The following is a 23,786-nucleotide window of genomic DNA, read 5'->3' on the forward strand; positions in this document are numbered from 1 at the left end:
AATTCAGAGATAACTTTTTGTCTAACACACTATTTAGTATAGGTTTACAATTGGTATGGAAACTTTTTGGACTTACAATCACTGTTTTCTTTAATTCTTCCCCAACACACAATTTACATGATTGTTATGTTAGAGGTGTGGTTTACCTTTACATATATCCAGAAATGAGTGCAACTCCTTTCACATAGAGTCATCTCTTCCCTCATTCTCTCCCATCTAGTTCCAGAGATAAATTTCATTAATGTCCAACAAGCCAGTGTGACCAACATTTCCCTTTGTCACCTTTCACTGTCTCACAAGTACAAACTGATACACAGATACTCAGTAATTTAAGTACTATTTAAGATGGGCTAGGAATCAAAGATTTGACGCTCAAATATTTGGTGAGAAAAAAGTTGTTACATACTCATATATATATGTTATATATTATATATATAATGTGCTATATATACATGATATATGTATAATATATATTATATGATATATATGATATATTATTGGTCCCCATTTATTGCTTTCTGTTGAGTAACATGTTGCCATCAAATTATCATTGCATAATTATAACTGAAATCATCAAGGAACAAACTTGGAATTTAGAATTCTGTGGCTCATTGTTCTTAGCAGCTTCTGTTTTCCACAACTTGGCCAACTCAGATAGCCTTCACAATATTTGTAAAGGAATTACACAATAATAACTTGAAAATTATATCCAGCCATGGATAAGCAACCTATTATGATTCTCTACATTCCTTAGCTGTTACTTCATAAAGACAATACAACTGAGTTGTATTTTGTAGCTTATTAAACCAATTCTTAAAATTATAAAATAATATAGAGATAGCAGAAAAAAAGAGAAAGCAGAGAGGGGGGAGAAAGAAGAGAGGAAGGAAAGGGAAGAGAGAGGGAATGAAATCAGAGAGAATGAGGGAGATTATTTCACCAAAATCAATTGAGGAATAAGGATAAAGAAAGATGTGTGAGTTAAAATATACAAGTATGAAGCAAAATAAACACTATTGAGTATATAAAACATGGAACTTTTGGAAGAGGAAAATATTAATGAGTCATGATTAAGAAGAATAGTTACAGGTAGGAAGATAATGTACTTTAAAAGTAAAAAAAGTCCATTAATTCAGCTGCACAGGATAACATCTAGTGATCATGGCTTAAAAGTAACCTGGGAAGGAACATTAAGAGAATAACATTTCCAGTTAACCATTACAGAGCCAAAAGAGGAGCTGTGGCTCAAGTGTAAAGCACTAGCCTTGATGAAATGAATGAATGAATAAACTAACTAACTAAGTAACTAACTAAGCGAGAGTAACCAGGCTTTAAGATCAAGACTCAGGACTAGCAACATAAAATAAATTTTTAGGCAAATGATTAAGAAAGCACAATTCAAAAACAAGTAGCAGTTAAAATATAATAGTGGAGATGATTGGATAAGTGCAGTGTAAGCATGAAAATCCAAAGATATTGGAACAAAATTAAAATGTAGGTGGCTAAAAATTGTGACTGTACTATCACATGAGAAATGAGTGAGACTCACTTATTCATCAAATTGATTCTAAAAATATAAACTAATATCTGATGGAAAAAGAAATGTAGAATTTACTTGACCTCCTATGTATTTAATCATACATGTAAGTTTCATCTGAGGGTTTATTCCCCCTGGCACATGTTTTGTCCCGAAATCCATGCAGAAAATTTCTATCTGGCCTTAACAATATGATGTAGCACTTGGGAGCAAAAATGCAGCCCAGCAGCCCTGCACTGGAAGCCAAGATGGAGAAAACCTCTGTAGCCACCATGACTTTTCCTTTGGCACTGTGGTAGACAGGCAGGAAAGTGAACCAGATACTACAGAACACCAGCATGCTGAAGGTCAGGAACTTGGCTTCATTGAACGTGTCAGGAAGGTTCCTGGCCAGGAAAGCCCCAATGAAGCTGGCCAGGGCCAGAAAAAACAGGTATCCTAAGACACAGTAGAAAGCAGTGAGGGAGCCCTTGTTACACAGGATGATAATGTGGCCATGTTCAGAGTGTACATCTGTGTCAATGAAGGGAGGTGAAGTCCCCAGTCAAAGTACACAGAATGTCACCTGAATCAGAGTACAGATGGGAATTATGAAGTTAGGAGCCCCTGATAGCAGTAACCACCTCATTCTTCTCCCTGGATAGGTGACCTTGAAGGCCAGAACCACAGTTGCAGTTTTGGCTAAGACAGCAGAAACAGCTACTGTGAATACAACTCCAAATGTGGTTTGCTGTAGAATGCAGGTGGCTGTGTTTGGACGGCCAATAAAGAGCAAGGAACAGAGAAAACAGAAGAAGAGGGAGATGAGCAGGATGTAGCTGAGAACTTGGTTATTAGCTTTAACAATGGGGGTGTTCTGATGTTTCACAAAGACTCCAAGAACAATTGCTGTGAGTGTACATAAACATAGAGCCATGCAGGCCAAGGCAATCCCCAAGGGCTCTCCATAAGCCAGGAAACTTACAGCTCTTTGGAGGCACTGGTTTCTCTCTGTGTTGGCATACTGATGATCTGCGCACTTCATACAATGCTCCACATCTGGTGAGGAATTCAAATAATCTTTACAGTACTTAAAAGCAAATTAGAAAATCCCTACATAGAGAAAATTATAACATGTCAATACTTATTAGCATAAGAACAAAAATTCCCAAGTATTACCAGATATGTTCAGTATCATATTATATCTTCATCATATTCCCATATACTTTCCCACTTTCTCTTCTTTTATCCAGTCCTAGGACTTGCTTTGATGGCCTGCACACTGTCCCTGAGCTTTCTTTGCTCAAGGCTAGCACTCTGTCACTTGAGCCACAGTGCCCCTTCTAGCTCTTTCTATTTCTGTGATACTGTGGAATTGAACCCAGGACTTCATGCATGCTAGACAATCTCTCTATGTCTAATCTACATTCACAATAACTTTATCTTTACGTGTCTATAACACATATTATTCCTTACCATTACTATTATCCCTAAATTTTTCCAGACCTCTTCATGTTGCCATAGGTCTTCTCAGCCTTGTGTTCACCAGTCAAACACTTCATCAAAAAGTGTGCATCACAGGGTTTGTACTTCCCTCCATGTCTCTGGACAATATAAATAAAAGCCCTATATCCCTTCCTTGAAGTTGTCATATTGTCTGTCCCACTTGCTTGTAATGCATGGGGCAACATAAAATCAAATCACACTTTCAAGCTCTAAAGTCATGCTGTACACAACCCTTTTGATTGCTTCTTATACAGAAAACAATCACATCACTTGCTGTACAGCAACAATATTTCTGGGCACTAGGAAATAAAGATGTGCAAGATCTCTTTTTTCTTTATTTTCTGAAGTCAATTTTGAAAAAAAAACTGGAGACCTGGTCCTTTAAGTAGCTTTGCACTTAATATGATGGGCATTAAACTTACATTAGTGATTACTTGAACAAACATTCATATGGGAGAGTAAAAAAATTAGTTCCATACATAATTGACAACCTGTGATCTTTTTCAGGAAGCAAGAACCTCTACAGTCACAATTCATTTATGAGTAAAATGGAAGACATTGGTGCTGCAATCCTAATACACAACTTTTGCATTGTATGGTTTGGGGACACTACTAGAGAATATAAATTTTTCCCTAAGTCATGAACTTACCTGTCCCATTAGCTATCTCATTCTCTGAGCAAGGGGTACAATCATAGCAACAAGCAGCCTTTTCCTCCTTAGGAGTTTTCCTGAATCCTGGAACACAACTTTCACTGCAGACAGAGTGAGGAGGCTGAAGAAAATCAGATCTGTGTCAGTAACTGCTCAGACTTTTACCTGACACTCCAAAAATTTCATTTTTTTAAAGAATAGGATTATTAAATGTAGCATTTTATGCACATAAATCTGGTCAGTTAATTTAACGTTGGTATAGATTCCACATCATACCACCAACAACTTAGTGTTCTATCAGCTTGATCTCTTTCTAGCCTATTGAACTCTTGAGAAGTGTGAGACCTTTAAAAGTGGATTAATGGTGAGAAAGTAAGTCCTATTGTCCAGAGCTATGGAATTTCCTTGAATTCATGTCATAATTTGTTATTTCCCACTAATTGTGAATGATGAGGAGTAAAGAGAAACAAATTTCTTTGAAGCTTGAAAAGTGTGCTGTAAGATATTGCATAGGTCTTCTGTTTTAAGGTTATTTGAATACAAAGACTGTCACATTTATACAGTGGCCATGAGGTGAGAATCTTTTTGCTCAGGCTCTTTCACTGATTCATCTCACCAAAGATACCTAAGCAGTAGGCAAGTAATCATTGAATGGAACTTCCACAAGTGGGAGCAAAATAAACCCTTAAAATATATAACGTGATTGCTCTGATATTTTGTCACAATGTAGAAACTTGCTAAGAAAAATGCAATTTAATATTCCTTATAAACTTTTAGAAACACTCTGTTAACTTTTTTTGGAAATGATCCTGGGACTTGAACTCGTAGTATGGGCACTGACCTTGAGGTTTTTGTGCTGAAGATTAGCATTTTATTACTTGAGCCGAATCTCCACTTGAGATTTTTTATTGTTAATTGAGATATGAGCATATAAGATGATGTTAAGCGAAATGAACCCAAAGATGGGGACACAAGTGGTTTTTTCTTTCTTGCTATTGTTTTTAATGTATTTATAATGTGCTATATGATTTTTAGTTTCTTTGTTATGTTCCTGTTTTCACTGTATATAATTTTGGTGACCTGGGTCTTGTATGTACATTTTTCTAATTTGGGGAGTGGAAGGTAAAAAACAAAATGTTCAAATAGGTATACAATTTGACCCATTGTAACAACGAAACGTACAAGACACTATGTTGAAAATGAACTTTACAACTTGTTGGATGATGGGGGAGTTGGGAAGGTGGAGAAGGAATGGATAGTAGAGGAAAAACAAAGAATGTAACAATGCTCGATAGGAAATGTATTCATTACCTTACTCATGTAACTGTAACCCCTCTGTATACTATTTTTATAATAAAAGCAAAAAAGTCTCATAGAATATTCTACCCAGTTGAGCTTTAAACAAAACTACCATCTTAGATCTGAGGTAGTCATCTACCTGGGTAGATATAATTAGAAGCAAGAGTACCCTCACCCAAGTACTGTTAATGTATTCTATTCCTTTTATAGCCAACAATCAGTCATTCCAATTTCTTAAGTGGGAAATATTTTAAATGTCCACTGCTTGGTTTTTAGTAAGCACATAGGGTATATATTTATGTGTGCATGCATGCATGTGTCTGTCTGTCTGTTTGTATGTGTGTGTGTGTGTATTTGTGTGTGTGTGTGTGTGTGTGTGTGTGTGTGTGTGTGTGTGTGTGTGTGTGTGTGCCAGAACTAAATCTTACAATGAGAGTCTGGGATGGGTATCTGAGCTTTGTTGCTTAATGTGAACACTTTAATGCCTAATCCACAGCACCACTTCAGCTATATTGATGGTTAATTTGAGATTAGTCTCAAAGCATTTCCTGTTAGCACTGTTTTTTAAACATGATATTCATATCCCAGCCTGCTAAATACCAAGTATTATAGGAGTAAGATACTGGCACACAACCAGGTATAAATTTTAAGGGTGAAATTTCTTTACTTATATATCCTTAAAATCATTACTGTTAAATCCAACCAACCTCTGTATTTCCTATGGTCCACTCTACTAGATCTTCAGATAAAGTCAGTTGATGACCATGAAGAGTATGTGGAGAAAATTTTCCTACTTTCATCTCAAGTTGAAGACCTTCGGGAAAATTCCAAATGTTCACAATATCATACTCTGCCCCCAATTTCTTTTTCTCATCTAAAATCACTTGATCTCCAGCAGGATTGTGAAACTGGATGTTCTTCAGAAAAGGATGCAGCTAAAAGAGAAATATATGGTGAAATATATCCCAGAGTTAAGAAGGAAAACCTGAACCAAGAAAGGCTCTTGATTGCCTTAAATTTTTTATTCCGAAATTCAAGAATAGTAGAGGTACTTAGTGAGTTGCATAGAAGAAAACCTATCAGAGAATAAAAATATTCTTTCGGAGTCCTGGTCACTCAAAAGGAAATAGAAGGCCTCTCTTCAAGAGAAACCAATTTCATGTAAATAGTCATTAGTGAGAAAGTTTTCATTTGTTTACTGTAGCTTTCTACATCCACTAGTTTTGTGATCATCTGTAGTATGAGCTTGGTAAAATTTTAATAGATAAAATAGAATAAAATGATCTCTTATGAAAAATATGCATAATTATGTGCAGGAGGTCATCATTTACACTTACTTAAGAAATGCAGATTTCAATGGTGATTTTTAAGTCTTCAAAATATTAGCTATAAACATGTTGATTTATTTGTTACTAAACGAATTTTTAGAAATGTCCTTTTTCATGGCTGCTTTTCTTGAAGAGTACATAAAAACATTCCTAGAGAATCTCACACACAAATAAAGAAGTATAGTATCTTGGGTTTTCAGACAATACCAAAATTATTTAATTTCATAGAGTAAGAACCTCTCTAAAAAGTAACTTTCTTCCTAATGTGTGATATACAACACAGAAGGCCTTACCTGTGCAGGGGAAGACACTATGCCAATTCTATGTCCCATTGTTTGTGTTTCTGTTTGATAAAGCAGCATATCATGGAGAGCCTGGGCCACAGCATACACAGCATTGTATACACTGTAACTGTCTCCAGACATACTCATGTCAAATATATGCCTAGGCAACCAATCCAAGGAGGCATCGTGAGGACAGTTCTCCCACAGTACACAGTCAGACACAGAATCTGAGCAATTAAAAGAGAGAAACCATAACCTAGCAAGAAAAAAGTCTTCTGGGTATTTGCAGGGGTTAACTGATTTGAGAAAATCTGTGAATCCAGAAACATCTGGGTGATGGTGTGAGAAAACGAGAGGTACAAGGAATGAACCTAGAATGAAATATCTCTTTCTCATGGTTACATCCCACTCTGAGTTCATAATAAAAACTTTGCCTTGTATTAAAAATTGTTCAACACATATAAAAAAATGTCGTAGGAACTCATTATCAGCATACACAATGAAGATATTTGCTGAAGATTTATTTATCTGGTTATAATGTGCCATAATTTTGAAAATATTCGACATGGAATAATTTGGTAATGATATCTCAAAGGCTAGACAAACTCTGTTCTTGGCCATCTCTTCTTTGAATGCAGGAAGAATCCACAAACCATTCTCATCTTGTAAGGTTACCAGTCCCACCCAATTCCAGCTGAAGTGAAGTAATAATAAGACCATGCCATTGGCTATTGAAGTGTCCTTTGGAGCCATTTGATAGAGACCAGGAAACATGTTATTGTCACTCAGAGCATGATCAAAAGGCCCAGAGGTCAGCTAAAGGGAATGAGAACAGGATGATGCAAAAATGAGAAGATTTCCATCCATCCTAATTCCAGTCATGATATATATATATATATATATATATATATATATATATATATATATATATATATCATATAACTGTGTGCAATAGTTGGAAGGTAGGTTTTTCATTTAATTTTGGAAGAAATAAATTTAAAATTTTTAAATTATTTGACAATGTATTAATTGGTTTTTACAAAATCTCTTAATCGTGGTCACTCTTTCCATCAACTCCTGGAATCGATATCCACCCCACATATTACTGACTTTCCTAGTTCCATTTTCACATATATGTACATTGAATATTATATTATTTTCTACTACCCATGTCTCCTTTCTCCTCTTCCATATTCCCTGAACACCTAAAAAGCAACCCTCATTGAAGATATGCTTCAGTTGCCTGGTATTTTTATGTACAGTCTCTTTCTCTGAGCGGTTACATCATTCAATTCTACCCTGATATGTACCATAATTTAGTCAGATTGATCATATATATATATATATATATATATATGCATATATATACATATCTGAGTGTGGTCCAGATATTTTTAATATTTCATTTTCCTTATTTAGACAAAATATTACATATGAGAGATCATATACTCCTTTCTCTTTCTAAGTCCGACATATTGCATTCAATGTATCTTACACATGAGCCTGCATATATATGTGTGAGTGTGTGTGAGTGTGTGTGTGTGTGTGTGTGTGTGTGTGTGTGTTAGTAAAGGGCCAGGAACTCAGGGCCTTATGTAGTTCTTGGCTTTCCCCCCCAAAGTGGCACTCTACCACTTGAACCACACATTACTGCATTACTTTTTCTAATTAATTAGAAATGATTTCTGAGTCACTAGGATTAGAGATGTGGTCCATCAGCATCATGCTCAACATATCTTGACATTTTAAAGTCATTTTCCATTTCCTAATTTCTTAAAGAATCGACATCAATTATAAGGCTTAAAATTCCAAAATAATACTTTTTGTCTATAATGTTTTCATCCCCTTTTTGAAACCAACAGGACTAGAAATATCACATTATCTTTGAGGACATACTCTTTTTTTACTCTACATTTTAAAATATGCTTTTTATTGTAAATAAATACTGTACATAGGGGGTACAGTTACATGAGTAAGGTAATGAGTACATTTCCAATTGAGCATTGTTACCTCCTCCTCTGTTTTCCCCCTACCATCCTTTCCGTCTCCACCTCCCACACTCCTCCCGTCCACCTTCCTCTCTGCCAAAGTTGTAAAGTTCATTTTCACCAAAGTGTCTTATACTTCTCATTGTTACAATGGGTCAACTTGTATCCTTATTTAAGCATTTTGTTATTTACCTTCCCCTCCATAAATCAAATCTCTTCCTTTTGTCTTCTTCTAACACCTGAGATGGCACTAAATTAGGCATTCTTAATATCTCCCACCCCTCACACTCTCACCTGTGGAAAACTATAGAGGTCCAGCAGTGTCCCAATCTGTGAAGATAATGCTCCTGAAGGTCCTGTAAGTACTGCTATAGACTGGTTGTCTCTCATACAATTATAGTTGGGAAAGTCATATTTCCCAAAAAGGCAAATGAAGGGATTTTTAAATGATGTCCTTGATCCATATTGAACATCATAGATACTAAATCCCAGAGTTAAGTTATGTAAAAGATCAGGGTTTTTGTTGATCTCTTCTATAGCAAAAGCCAAGGCCAAAACACACTGGTAGTTCTTGAAGGAAAACCTGCATAATGAGCATAGAAATTCAGCAGGAGTATTTCAAAATTATGGCTTTTATGGAAGGAATGCTTGCGTTTCTGCTAATAAGTATGGTAAAATATTATGCCCAATTAGGATGGAATATGAATACAATGTCTGTGCTTGAATATAGGGTTATGTAAATATATGAAAGGAATTTGTCATGAATTACATTCAGAAACTTAGTTAAGCCAAGAGCTTGCTTTATCTCCACTACCATATACATGCAAAATTTTTCCATTAGGAATGGAGTAAGTTGTGATGAGACACAAAATATTCTGTGGCCTTCATCTTGGGTAAATATGGTGAAACAGGTGGAGACCTGTGTGAAAAGCCTTCTGGTTCAGTTGCCCAGCGGCTGTTAAGTGGTTATATTGCAGGTTGAGCTAACTAACAATTCTTCAATTTAATAGCATCTTTGAGAAGGAAAGCATTATTTAATCAAGATTGCATAGCAAGCTTTGCTCACATACCCAACGAAATCAACAGTTCTTCCTGCAATATCAACCACAACAAAAGCTTAATAACTGGTGAGGTAATTTAACTGTTATTTATGTAATGAAAACATAGGTAGACAACCAACTCTAAGGTACTGAATATGGGGAAAGGAGCCTCCAATGTAGGTTATGAGGAAAGAATTGTGAAAAATCTTTACATTGAAATCCACCATCAAAATCCACCATGAGGAATTACAGTAATACTTAATACATTTGCTAGTGTATTTATCTTGAGATATAGAAAAGGAAAAAACATAAAGTTGTAAAGAGGATAAAAATGCTTTCCTTTCTCTTTTGTGATATGTATGTGCAATGTTAAATCTGTTGTGAGAACATAAAAAAATTAATATAATGAAATCAATGTACATTGTTCAAAGAAGGACACAATGGAAACAACATGAAAATACAAATGATTCAAAATGGAGAGAAATAATCCATGAATATACAAGAAAAATGGCAAATAAAGCAAGTTTAATTCTTAGAGAAAGTGTCCAGGCTATGGGTCAGACAATGAAGGACCTAGAATATAGTTCTAAAATGCTTTAAGAACAGGTTGATGAAAATATGAAAAGAAAGAAAATGTACACAGGACAATTCCTGAGCATTATGAGACTAGAATTATTAGAAGAATTCATGGCATCTATAAAGATAAAGGTAAATCTATATCGCAGATGAAAAGGAAACTAATAGTACAGATGAAATGAAAGTGTCTTCTCCTGGCAAAAAGATATAAGACACTGGGGAAAAAAAAGTAAAGGAGCATGCAAGAACTCATGGGAGCCAGGTGGGAGGGGGCGGGGCTGGAACAGGGGGATGGGAAGGAATGGTGAGGGGAAACAAAGGAGGAGGCAACAATGCTTGATAAGAAATGCATTCATTACATTGTCCATGTAATTGTAACCCCTCTGTACAGTATATTCACAATAAAACAAGCAACTAAATAAAAAGAAATTTAGGAATGAACCAAAAGCCCTACTTTATGATTACATATTCATGAAGGAGGAGAGCAGGCAATAAAAAAGATAGAAAATATATCTAATGGAATTTTATTAGAAAAACTTCTGAGCATGCAAAAATAAAGACACATTCAGTAACAAAGAGTATTAGAAGCCCAAACAGTCCAGACTAGAAAAGAGCATGCTATTGCCCATGGAAAGGGTACTGGAAGATATTAGAGAGGAATAATTGATTATTTATGAAGGAAAAGCTGTCAGAATAAATACAACTTTCTCACATGAGATAGTGAAAGGAAGAATGCCTGAAATGATGTATGCCACAGTTTATAGGCAAACATCTACCAACCAAAAACAATGTATCCAGCAAAATATTCCTTCATAACTAGTGAACAAATATAAAATTGCATAACAAGAATAACTGAAATAATTGTTCTCACCAATCCAGCAATAGAAAAATAGCTAAGGAAATACATATAGATGATTAATCAGAATGCCATAGTGATGGAAAGAATATTCCTTATTAGAGAGCCAGCTAAACATTATAGGAAAAGATGAGGCACAACCACCAAGCAGGTGGATAACATGTCAGGAGTTACCTATCACTTCTCAATTCTCAGCATTAATGGCCTTAAATCTCCAAATAATTGGAACAGATTAGGGAGTTGGATCAAATAGCAAGACCCATGTTTGTGCTGTCCACAAAAGACCCATCATGCCAACAAAAATGAACATTTTCTAATTGAATGCCTGCAATAATATATTTCAAGCAAATGCTCCCATAAATAGGGTGGAGTAGCAATACTAATATCAGATGAAATAGATTTAAAATTAAAAGTAATGGTAATAAACAAAGGAGGGCACTGCAGAAAAATAAATACAACTCTCCCCCAAGAGCATATAACAATTCCAAATATCCATGCACTAAATACTGGACACCCAACTTCATTAAACAAATACTTATTAATCTAAAACTTATCTAAAAAAATAGATGCAAACACATTAATTGCTGGTGACATCAACATTTCTCTGTCGTAGCTGGATGAATCATCCAGGCAAAAATTCTGCATAGGACCATCATACCTAAACAACTGCATTGATAAAATAGAATTACCATATAGCTAGCAAATAATTAACCCAGGAGCATCCGATTATACATTCTTTTCAGCCACTCAAATAACATTCTCCAAACTAGATCATCCTGTAACTCAAAAGGCACATCTGTGCAAATTCAAAAAAAGTCATGATTCCCTATATCCTGACAGATCATAATGGAAGAAAATTACAATTCAGCAGGCAAAGCTATTACAGAAAATCCTTTGAAACTGGTGACTGAACAACATATTGCGGAATGACCAGAAGGTTATTGATAAGATTAGAAGGTTGATTCTAGTTTTTATGAAGCAACAGATATGAATACTAAAAAAAAAAATCAGCTACTTTGGGACACAATGAAGGCAGTAGTCAGAAGAAAATCTATACCTCTAAATGCCTACAGAAACAAATTGTAGAAATCACAAATTAATAATTTAATGATAAGCATTAAGTTTCTTGTACAAAAGGAACATGACCAATTCAAAACCACTAAATGGAAACTATAATATTAAAACCTGGGAAGGTTGCTCTGTGGTACAGTGCTTGCCTTGTATGCATGAGATCCTGGGTTTGATTCCTCAGCACCACATAAGTAGAAAAACCTGGTAGTGGCCATGTGGGTCAAGTGGTGGAGAGCTGGCCTTGAGCTAAAGAGCTGAGCATCAGTGCCCAGGCCCAGAGTTCAGGCCCTACGGCCGACAAATAAATTAAAACAAGAAGTAAACAAAATAGAGAAGAAAATACCATAGAACGCATAAAAAATGAACAGATTGGTTCTTTGAATAAATTAAAAAATTGAGAGACCCTTAGCAAATCTGAACACAAAAGGAAAAGAACACACAAAATTATAGACAGCATTTCAATGGTGAAAAATTAAACCAATTTCCTCTAAAGTCAGGAAGAAGAAACAGATGCTCATTTTCTATTCTTTTTCTATATTGCAGTGGAATTTCTAGCAAGAGAAATAAAGCAAGAGAAAAAAAATGAAGTGGATCCAAATAGGAAATGAGAGGTATAACAATCCCTATTTGCAATTTTTTTCAGGGTACCATGGCATTTATTAGTCAGCCAAACCTTCATGGCTGAGGTGTCAGTTAACACTTGGTACTAGAAACTTCTTCCCCAAGAAGCCCCTCTTCTGCCACAGAGCCCTCGTGTTTCCCATATTCTCTCCTGCAATACTTTCAGGATGTCTGTGTTACATTGAGGTGTTTACAGATGGCATAACCCAGTATTGGAAGATACCTATAGCTTCCTTCCCCCAAACTAATCCAAAACTTTCGAAAATACAGAATCAAAATTAACCCATTAAAATCAGTAGATTTCTGGTGTGCCAACAACGAGAAGTTTGTGACTAAATTCAGGTAAACCACTTTTTTGTAATAGACTCAAAAAAATTGAAAAGACCCAGGAATTATCTTAACCAAGGATGTGAACAAAACCTGAAGAAAACTTTAACTGTCTGAAAAAATTAAAGCATTTATAAGTAAATGGAATACCTTTTTCTTCCCCCGTCGGTTGTGGGGCTTGAACTCTGGGTTTGGGCACTGTCCCTGCGCTCTTCAGCTCAAGGCAAGCACTCTACCGCTTGAGCCACAGCACCACTTCCGATTTTCTAGTGGTTTATTGGAGATAAGAGTCTCACAGAGTTTCTGCCCAGGCTGGCTTTGATTCGTGATCCTTCGATCTCAGCCTCCTGAGTAGCTAGGATTACAGGTGTGAGCCATTGACGCCAAGCTTAATGGAATACCTTTGATGCTCCTGAATGGGAAGGATTATCATCGTGAACATGGCAGCACTGCCCAGTTATTCTACACATTCAATGCAATGCACATTGAAATCCCAACAACATTCTTGAGTGATATAGAAGAAATATGAAAATTTTTACGGACGGAAAATCATGACAAAGAGCAAAAATGGTCTTTAACATCAAGAACAGTACTAGGGGAATAACAATATCTATCTTCAAACTCTGAAACAAAGCCTTAGTAAGAAAAGATATTTGGTAGTGACCCATGAAAAGGCCTGAGAACCAATGGAATAGAAGACCCAGAAATAAACCTGCATATCTATAGCTATCTACTATCTCATAAGGAAACACAAAACACAAAATGGAAGAAAGAAGCCTCTTCAATGAATGGTGCTGGCAGAATTTTGTATACATGAGCAGAAAACTACTAGAATCATTTCCAGATGGATCAGTGATCTCAATGTAAGGCCAGATTCACTAAAGTTATTACAGGAAGAGATTGTGAAACATAAAGGTTACGTGATGGATATCACAGATTGAAACATCTTAGTCAAGTTCCAGAATCACAACAAATCAAGGTAAAATCTAGGTAAATTGCATTCAGCCCAAAAAAAATATTTCTGCATGGCAAAGAACATACTTATCAAGATACATACTTGAGAAAATGGGAGAAAGACTTTCTAACATGTATGATTTAATGTATGATGTTAGAAAACGTCATACATAAAATCTACTCAAAGGTCAAAATTTTAAAAAAATACCCTCAATAAACAAATCCTCAAAGAAACAACAACTCTATTCATCAATGGTCTAAAGACATAAAGAGAGATTTCTCCAAAGAACAAATAAGAATTGCCAGTCAATATACGAAGAGATATTGAAAGTTTCTGGGAATAAAAGGAATACAAATCAAAAACTTACCGAGAGTCCACCACAACCCTATGAGAATGTCCCTTAGCAAGAAAACTAACAATTGCAGATGCTGGCAGGTATGTGTCAAAAAGGGAGCACTACCACACTCCTGGTGGGAATGTAAACTTGTTCAATCACTCTTGAAGCAGTATGAACGTTGCTCAAAAGAGTAAACATAAAGCTTCCCTATGACCCAGGAATTGCACTACTAGACATTCAGCCAGTAGAACAAAAACGAAGTTACAGGAAAGCTATCAACCCAATCATGTTTATTAAACATTGTTTACAATAGCTATGATATGGATTCAAACTACATGCCTGTCAGTGGTGGAATGGATTAAGAGAATGTGAGAGTATGGTGTATATATACCAAATATCATTATATTTTTTCATGTGAAAGAATGTATGGCTAACTAGATAAAGAAATGGAAATACTTGAAAAGATAATATTAAGTGAAGTAAGCCAGACCCAAACTATAGTTTACATGGTTTACCTCATTGTTATAAATAAAATAAGTCTATTGTATATATATATATATATATACACACACACACTATATACATATATATATGTATGTATATACATATATATGTATGTATATATGTACATATATATGTATATATATATGTGTATGTATATGTATAAATATATATGTATACATATATATGTATATACATGTATATATGTATATATATGTGTGTATATATATATATATATATATATATATATATATATATATCCACACTGGATGGTAAAAGACAAAAACTTACACTTGGACATGACAAATTTTACAGGATTTTAAACACTCACATGGTGAGACCAAATGTGGATAATCTAAGAAATGATCACATATGCTAAATAGCTATATCTATATGATCTTAAAAAAGTTTATTAAAATGCACTCCATAGAATTGGAAATGAGATTTTTGTCATTTTGCTTTTTGTTTTGTTTCTTTGTTTTCTCCTTTGTCACTCTTTTTATTTCATTATTGTGTGTAAGATTATCTATTTTACTGAGTGTAAGGGGGAGCACAGACATGGTAGTTGAAGGGGGAAATATTGCAGCAGTTAAACAGAAACTGGGTTGAAACAAATATACAACTTATTGTGGAGGGGATGTTAGGGAACTGAGAGAAAATGAGGAAAGAGGTGGCACTATTCAAAAAGAAATGTACTCATTAACTGACTTAGGTAACTGTAGTCCCTCTGTATATCACCTTTACTATAACAATTAAAAATTGAAAAAAAAAAGAAGTGTAATTAGGCAGTCCATGCAAATGAAATAAAAAACAGCAGTATCTATAAAACAACACATAAGATAGACTTCAATGAAAGAATCAAAAAGTGACAAAAATTTTACATCATGATAAAGAGATCAAATTAGCAATATGAAATAATCCTAAGTGTTTATTTTACACTACCAGAGCACTAAGCTATAAAATCAGACTGTGAGTTAGTCCTCAATACAACAAGAGCTGAAGATTTCATGGAGACATCTTCCAGGCAAAATTAGGGAGGCATGAGAATTAAATTTCACCCTTGGTAAAATGAGCACCACATACACCAAAAGAATATTTCAGCCAACCACTATTGAATAATATTGAATGATCAGTAGATCATTCTCCAGACGAGATGATATGCCAGGATTAAACACTGCCAAGTTTTAATTTATTGAAAATATATTTAACACACGTGCAGGTAATACTATAGTAATGTGAGAATTAACAAGCAAAATATGCCCAAACATAAAACCAAAGGACTTTATTTTCCAACAATTATAAAATACTTAAATAATAATTAAAGTATTAAATGTAATTAACTAAAGATTAATGTGTGATAAAGTGAACTTTATGTTTTTTGGTCATGGGGGCTGAACTCTGGCCTGGACGCTGTCCTTCAGCTCTTCAGCTCTTCAGCTCAAGGCTAGTGGCCTACCACTTGAGCCACAGAACCACTTCCGGCTGTTTTTCTGCTTATGTGGTGTAGAGGAATTGAACCCAGGGCCTCATAATTCGAGGCAAGCGCTCTACCACTGAACCAGCTTCCCAGCCCAAGTGAACTGTTTTTTTTTCTTGTTTTATGAGTTTTTTTATTTTTATATAAGACAAGATCAGAGTAAGTAGAAGAAAGAAAATAATTATTCAATCATAAACATGTTTATAGTGCTTGTATAGAAATTTCAGGATTTTAAAAGGAAGAAAATAGAATTAAAACTTGTATTTTATTACATGATGAAACATTAGAATAAGTAAGTCCTTCAAAGACTGAGAGAAAACTCCATCCTCATCCAAAAAAATACTACAAATACTAATACTCAAATAATTAGTGCCAAAGTAGTCAAGGTGGTGAGCAAAAGACAAGTCACCATTTTCAGAAAGACCAAAGAGATTCTTCATCTTTAGATTCATAATATTAAAAACTATATGTGTGTATGTTCATGTATATATAAAACTCTAAAATTTAGGTTCAATTCTGTGGCAGAGTAACTGTTAACTGCTTTCTAGAGCAAGGTCAGAATTCTCATCCAACCCACTATTAACTTTTGCTATCACCATGACAACTTAGCACTAGTTTTAAAGAGCTCACTAGACCTGTTGGCAGAAATTTAAATTAATGAGTTCTTCATTTTGTATGTTGAAGTATCCTAATAATTTTTCTCAATGGTAACCACTCAATCATAATGCAGTTTTAAATAGATTGTCTCACTTGGTAGCAAATTGGGAGTTCAAATGAACTCTCTTTATGGACTAAACTCTCTATTTGGACCATTAATAACAATAAAATCACCAAGTGAACTGATTTTTAAGACAAAATATAAGAAATAAAATGATCCTTAGAACAAATGAAAATAACAAGAGCTTACGATAAATCTATGGATATAGAAAATGGATGAAAGAAAAGAATATAACAACCCTGCTTAAATCAAGAGAGAATATTGTGGAAGAACAATTTATCCTGCAACTCAAGGAACTAGATATCCAACCCCCAAATTAGTACAAGGAATAAAATCAAACAGAAAAATAAATAGAGAATAAAAATAGTAGCAATAAGCAATGAATCGAAATCAGCTTGTACAAAAACAAAACGTTGACAAGACTGAAGTAAAAGTCATGAACAATCATAGCCGAAATAACCACAATCACCCATATAGACACATATCTCCCAGGATTCTGGATGAGCTGAATCAGTATGGTTAAAAAAAAAGTCATGCTACAGAAAACCATCTACAGTTTTAGTACAACCTTCATCCCATTTCCTATCATTTCCATTGCAGAAACAGAAGAGTCAAGACTAAATTTTATGAAAAAGGAAATTGTCAATTATCTAGACCTATCTTAAGGCACAAGAACAATACTGCAGTATTACTATGTTTATTTTATACTGAGACAAGTAGCAGAAAAATTACTGTGTTGAAATCCGACAATATATCAATGAAATATAAGGCCCAGAAATAGTTGTAATCAAATACAGTTACCTGATTATTTGAGAGGTTCACAAAAAATGTCTGGCCTGGGAATGGGACCCTAAGAAAGGCATGGCACTGTAAAACTGGGTGTCCATTTGTCCAACAGTGAAATTTGACCCTATTCTTCAATCTGTACTTTTCTTCAACTCACAAGTTGATCACTTATTAATAAGGGATTAGAACTTTACAAGTAATAGAGAAATTGAGAGACAACATAACTTTAATAGAAGTCAAACTGCTCATAAAATAATAGCAAGAATAAGCTCTAAATTTCACTGAGTGGAAGGAAGCTTTTCATTCACAAGTCCCAATATTCCACACTACAAAACAAAGTAGCTGTGGTTGCATCAAATTGAAAATTTCAGCACAATGGATGAAACAGTGGGATATCCAAATGAATGGTTGAAATTACTGGTACCTATTCATATCACAGAGGATTAATAGCATAGCATAAAACAACTCTAAATTTTAAATACCAGTAGGAAAAATGCAGTTAAGGAACAAGCAGATGAGCAGACACATTAAAATTTAAAAATTACAAAGGGAAATCCATTACTGAAAAAAAATGTTAAACTATTTGAGCAATCAGAACAGTAAAACTAAAAGATAAAATGAGTTACCCATCAAGCCAGACAAAAATTGCAGTTTCAATTGAGCTAAAATGTATGTGTGCAATGAGAGAATGTAAAATATTAAACTGAACATTTAGGTCCAGAGAAGTTTAAGTTGAATTGGAAGATGGCAGTGTGGACAGAAGGAATATGCATTTTTAAATCATGGTATCAAGATATAGTACCTCAGTAATGAGGTGTGAGCTGGAGATACATGTTAGAAATACATAGTATTTAAATGTTGCTCCTCTGTGGCAGAAGTTAAGAAGGAGCTATGTCATATATGCTAATTTGTTAATTAATTAAATATCTGCAAGGTACAGTAGAAAAAAACATTCTGTGAGGCAAGCACCTGCATATTAGTGCCTTAAAGTGTTCTATTGTGATAGAATGAGTTCATATTTTCAGTGCTTATTACTGTCTCAGTTATGTTTTCATAATGCCTTGGGAACTAGAGGCTTCTCATTTTGGTGATGACTTTTCAAATGTAGTCATGTGGATAATTTATATTTCTATTTTTCCTTCATGCACATTTGTACCCGGATCTACCGTTGTACAAAACAAACAAGCTATTTCTTCACAGAGATAGTCTGGAACACAGAAATAGTTTCTGAAAATCATTCCTGAATTTCTTTAGTAGAAAAACCAAAAGAAGGAAGTATTTTTTTATTTCAAATGTACTATGTATATGGAAATATCACAATGGAACCCATCATAATATGGTTTGTACACATTCATAAACAAAGTATTTTTTTCTAAAAATCCCCCAAAATTGCATTGTTGGTAATAATGTAGAGAAATCAAAGGTTGAAGATAGCTCTGAATTAAAATTGCCTGTGCTGGTTGCTCAATCCTGAAATTCTAGCCAATCAGGAGTTTGAGACCCATGGATCCTGAGTGAAAGACAACTTGGGCAGATAAATCCATGGCACATTTATCGCCCCTTAAGCAACAAAAAGACAGAAGTGGTGAGCTCAGAGTTCTAGAGTTCTAGAGAAAGCCCATCAAGGGTACAAAGCAAGCCAAATACCAGTGCCTCATTCCTGAATTCCTAGCTACATCAGGAAGCTGAAAATGAACAGAAGAAATGATAAATATGGGAAAGGACAAAGGGCATCAGAGAAGGTATAAAATTGGTTAAAAATAGAGTGAGTGACCATAATCTAATTTTATGATATGCAGGGTGGAACTACAATATGAACCAGTGAGAAACTTCATGGTAACATCAGATATCACAGCCTGATATCTAATGGCAGTGGTCTACTTATCTACAATAAATACTTCATGAATAAATATTGCTATCTATTGTCAATATCATGCATAATACTTTACTAAACCAGACTGTAATTCTCTTTATGTCTGTAGATAGCTATGAAACTATATTAGCAAAGTAGCAAAAGTAGCCAAACATGTTTTGGGAAATGAAGAGAAGGAAAATCAGCTAACCATGGGTAAATAATGAGGTAAAAATTGGTGCCTCATGCCTGCAGTCTTAGGCACTTAGGAGCCTGAGATTTCGGGATCATGTTTTGAAGCCAGCCTCTTATCTCTAATTAATAACCAGAAAGTTCCAGAAGTGTAGCTAGCTTGAACAAAGAAGCTCAGTGACAGTGCCCAGGCCATTAGTGACTAGGACAAGTACAGAATAAAAAATGATAACGAAACATACTAGTTGCATAGAAAATAAGGACAGATATATTCTATAGTAAGGAAGAGAGTAATTGCTATTGCTGCCATCTCTGCTCCCATGGGTGAGCAGGTATCTCAGGCTTTATTTCTCGTACCAGGATTTGGAAAGGAGTACACATGATAGAGGCAATAAGCATTTCCTCTTGGAGTAGGTATCAAATAGACTGCTAGAGTTCCTTTGAGTGTTGTAGAATCATTTTTCTTTCTTTTTTCCTTTTCTTTCACAGCCATTTATTAGTGATATCTTCAGATAGAGTCAAATAGCCAATGTGCACAAGTAAAGAAGGTCTCATCTTATATAGATAAAGTTCTCCTATAAGGGACCTTTGATAATGTTTTCTAATACCTCGATGTGACATGAAATAGTGAAATAGTGCTTAGTTTGAAAGTCACTGTTTGTCTAAAGTGAAAGATAGCAAGAGAGAGAGAGAGAGTGTGTGTGTGTGTGTGTGTGTGTCTCTAAGGGACTGAAATCAGACACTGGACACAATCCTTGAGTTCTTTTGCTCAACACTACCACTCTGTCACTTGAATGACATCACCACTTCCAGGTTTGGCTGATTAAATGGAGATAAATCTGTCATATGTTTCCATGCCTGGGCTTACTTCAAACATTGATCCTCAACTTTCAGCCTCCTGAATAGATAGTATTACCCCCATGAGCCAGCAGTCCACAATAAGAATGTGTTTCAGAGACCTCAATATTAAAGTGATACCTAAACAAAACGTCTGAGACGATTTGCCTATGAGAAAGGAAATGTGTCTGTAGTCTTTTAGCACTGAACTCATGAAACTGACTCAATTTGTTTGTAATAATATCACTTCATCATCTTCAGTGAGATCTGGCATGGAATAAATACAGGAGTAAAGTGAAATGCTGTTTCCCCAGGAAACAGGAGTTACATGGAAGAAACCAGATACATTTTCTACCAGCATGTAGAAATTTACTCAACAGTAGATAGAAGAGGAAATAATGAAACTGAGCAGTTTCTGGTGCAGTATGGATGGTTTTTCAGGGTAGAAAAGAGACAGTACACTCATCAGTACACCCAGAGTTCCCTCAGCAGTTGCCTATCCTGACAACAAAACAGTAAATAAAAATTAACTGATGAGTTACTTACGGCTTATTCTCTTCTTGTCCAGAAACATCACTGCTACTGAGATCCGTTCCTAAAGTGTAGAGGGGGAAAAACCCAGCAATCATCACATCTCCATTCGTGTGTGCTCGCTTCTTCATTGTAGAAAAGCAGTTCGTGCTAGGCAAGCACCTGACAGGGAGCAGAAGCTGAAGGAGAAAGAATATGAAAGTCAAAAGAGACATTCCTGAAGCATCTGCCAAGCTGAAATCCTGACTGGCAGTGAGGCCAACAGTTTCAAGTATATATACATTCATGTATTTTCGTATATATGTATATGTGTCTTTTTATTGACAGAGATGAATACTGTAGCCCCCAGTTCTTGGAAAGCTCTTGCAAGTCCCCAGGCAGAAAGGGTAAAACTCCTCCATGGGGCTCTGCATCTGAGACCCTGCATTGAGAAGGAAAACATGTTTACAGATTCCCCTTGTTGAACCCATTTGCTATGATTTCCTTCAAGACCACAAATAGTGAGTCTCTAGGGATAAAGTTAACTTTGATATATTTGGTCCAACATCTGTAACAAGAAACTATTTGCATGAAAGCCATTTAGGATGATGCAACTGGATTGCATCAGAGGATGCCTAATCAGGTGCATGGTGAAATGGCCAGAAAAAAATGTATGCCACTGGGATAACAAAAGCTATTAGGACATCACACACAGTGGGTCAGTTCACAAACTCAAGATCCAGAACAGCCACAGAACATTGCTTCTTGATCCAGGCAGGTTTCCATGAGAATTCCATGTGCACAGTCCTCTGCAAATGTACCTACTTACTATTCCCTGGGAAGCAGTGCTGCTGCTGAAACAGCAGCCTCATATTGAAGGCTCTGCAAAAAATTGCTTCTCATGTATTTTGACAAATTCACAGATCAGTTCATCAAAAATAGCCTCAATTAAATAGCCTCAATAAGTCAAGTTCAATGCCCAAATTGAGTTTTACATTTACATTCTGATATTTCACCTTCACATAGCCAATTTTTACTAAACAGGATCAAGATTTTTTTTTGTTGGTCGTGGGCTTGAACTCTGGGCTTGGGCACTTTTCAGCTTAAGACAAGAGCTCTACAGCTTGAGCCACAGCGCCATTTCCAGTTTTCTAGTGGTTTATTGGACATAAGCTTCTCATGGTCTTTCCTGCTCGGGGTGGCTTTGAACCACGATCCTCAAATCTCAGTCTCCTGGACAGCTAGGATTACAGGCGTGAGCCACCAGCACCAGGCTAAGTTATTATTTTTAATGATGTACTTCTCTGAGAAAACGTGATTGTGAAAGTTGTTAAGACTCGAGGTCTTAACAGATAATCCTCAGGATTATCTGAGGACTGAGTTTGGGATTAGGAAAGCTCTTGCAATGCCAGGCTAGAGAGGGAAAATGTTCTCTCTCCCTATCTCAAAACACATGTCACAGACTCCTGGGAGCTGAGGAAGTATCTCTTCTGCTTGCTTAAGCATAGATGAACAGCTGGTCAAGCATTTTCCTGAGATTGGAGAAGTGGTTTGAGCTTGCTCTAAAATAGTTTAGATAATAATATACCTAGAAGCCGGGCGCTGGTGGCTCACGCCTGTAATCCTAGCTACTCAGGAGGCTGAGATCTGAGGATCGCGGTTCAAAGCCACCCGGGCAGAAGAGGCCGTGAGACTCCTATCTCCAATAAACCACCAGAAAACCGGAAGTGGCGCTGTAGCTCAAGTGGTAGAGCGCTCGCCTTGAGCTGAAGAGCTGAGGGACAGCGCCCAGGCCCAGAGTTCAAGCCCCACGACCGACAAAAAAAAAAAAAAAAAAAAAAAATATACCTAGACATTGTCTCATAGGTTAAGTAAAAATGTATCTGTTGAAATTTTTGTGTGAATGTCTTCTGACCAAATCTTGGCAAAGATTATGCTTGCTTGTCTTTAAATACCCACTAACAATAAAGCACGGCATGCAGTGGCAATTGCTGTTTGCACTCTGCATCCCCTGTGTCCTGGTGATTTTGTGACCTTTACCCAGGGACCCCAGCGCACTAGACATTGACACGTGGTAATACAGGAAGTTCTTGCTATGTCAAGTATAAGTCAATATGAAACCATCTGTCTGTTTTCTACTTGTCTTAATGTTAGACCCAAATTCCATGCAGAGACCTCAATAGTAGGGCTACTTCAGAGTGGTGAGCACACTCTGCAGAAGGCTGCCGTGTTTCATACACATACACATCACAGTATAAATGAAGCTGAATATGTACTTTAACAAGCAGGAGGAAAAAACCTTTCTCATGAGGTTTCCAGTGGATTTTATACTTGTATACTTTTAAAACTCTTGGTACTATATGTTAGCTCCACTGAGGCTTTATTTATACTTGTACATGTATGTGTAGAGTGAAACTCAGTCTCACAAAAAGTGGCAATGGTTCATGTCATAAATCTATTAATAGTTTCTTGAGGAAATCACATACATTTCTGTAGTGGTTGTATGAAATGATATTGCCATGAGTACGTGCTCCCTTTCACTACATTCTTGCCATA

The 23,786-nt window shown here is 35.7% G+C and overlaps 1 protein-coding gene across 1 annotated transcript; it reads right to left on the minus strand.

Moving 5' to 3' along the window:
- Positions 1-1,631: 1,631 nt before the first annotated feature.
- LOC138835286 (vomeronasal type-2 receptor 116-like) lies at positions 1,632-21,382 on the minus strand. Its single transcript, XM_070033851.1, is given in 6 exon segments — positions 1,632-2,575; positions 3,673-3,796; positions 5,682-5,909; positions 6,596-7,402; positions 8,869-9,157; positions 21,267-21,382. Coding segments are annotated over 6 exon segments (2,508 nt in total).
- Positions 21,383-23,786: the final 2,404 nt, after the last annotated feature.

The sequence above is a fragment of the Dipodomys merriami genome, unplaced genomic scaffold (assembly GCF_024711535.1).
Source record: "Dipodomys merriami isolate MVZ:Mamm:240054 unplaced genomic scaffold, mDipMer1.0.p SCAF_233, whole genome shotgun sequence".
Classification (NCBI taxonomy): Eukaryota; Metazoa; Chordata; class Mammalia; order Rodentia; family Heteromyidae; genus Dipodomys; species Dipodomys merriami.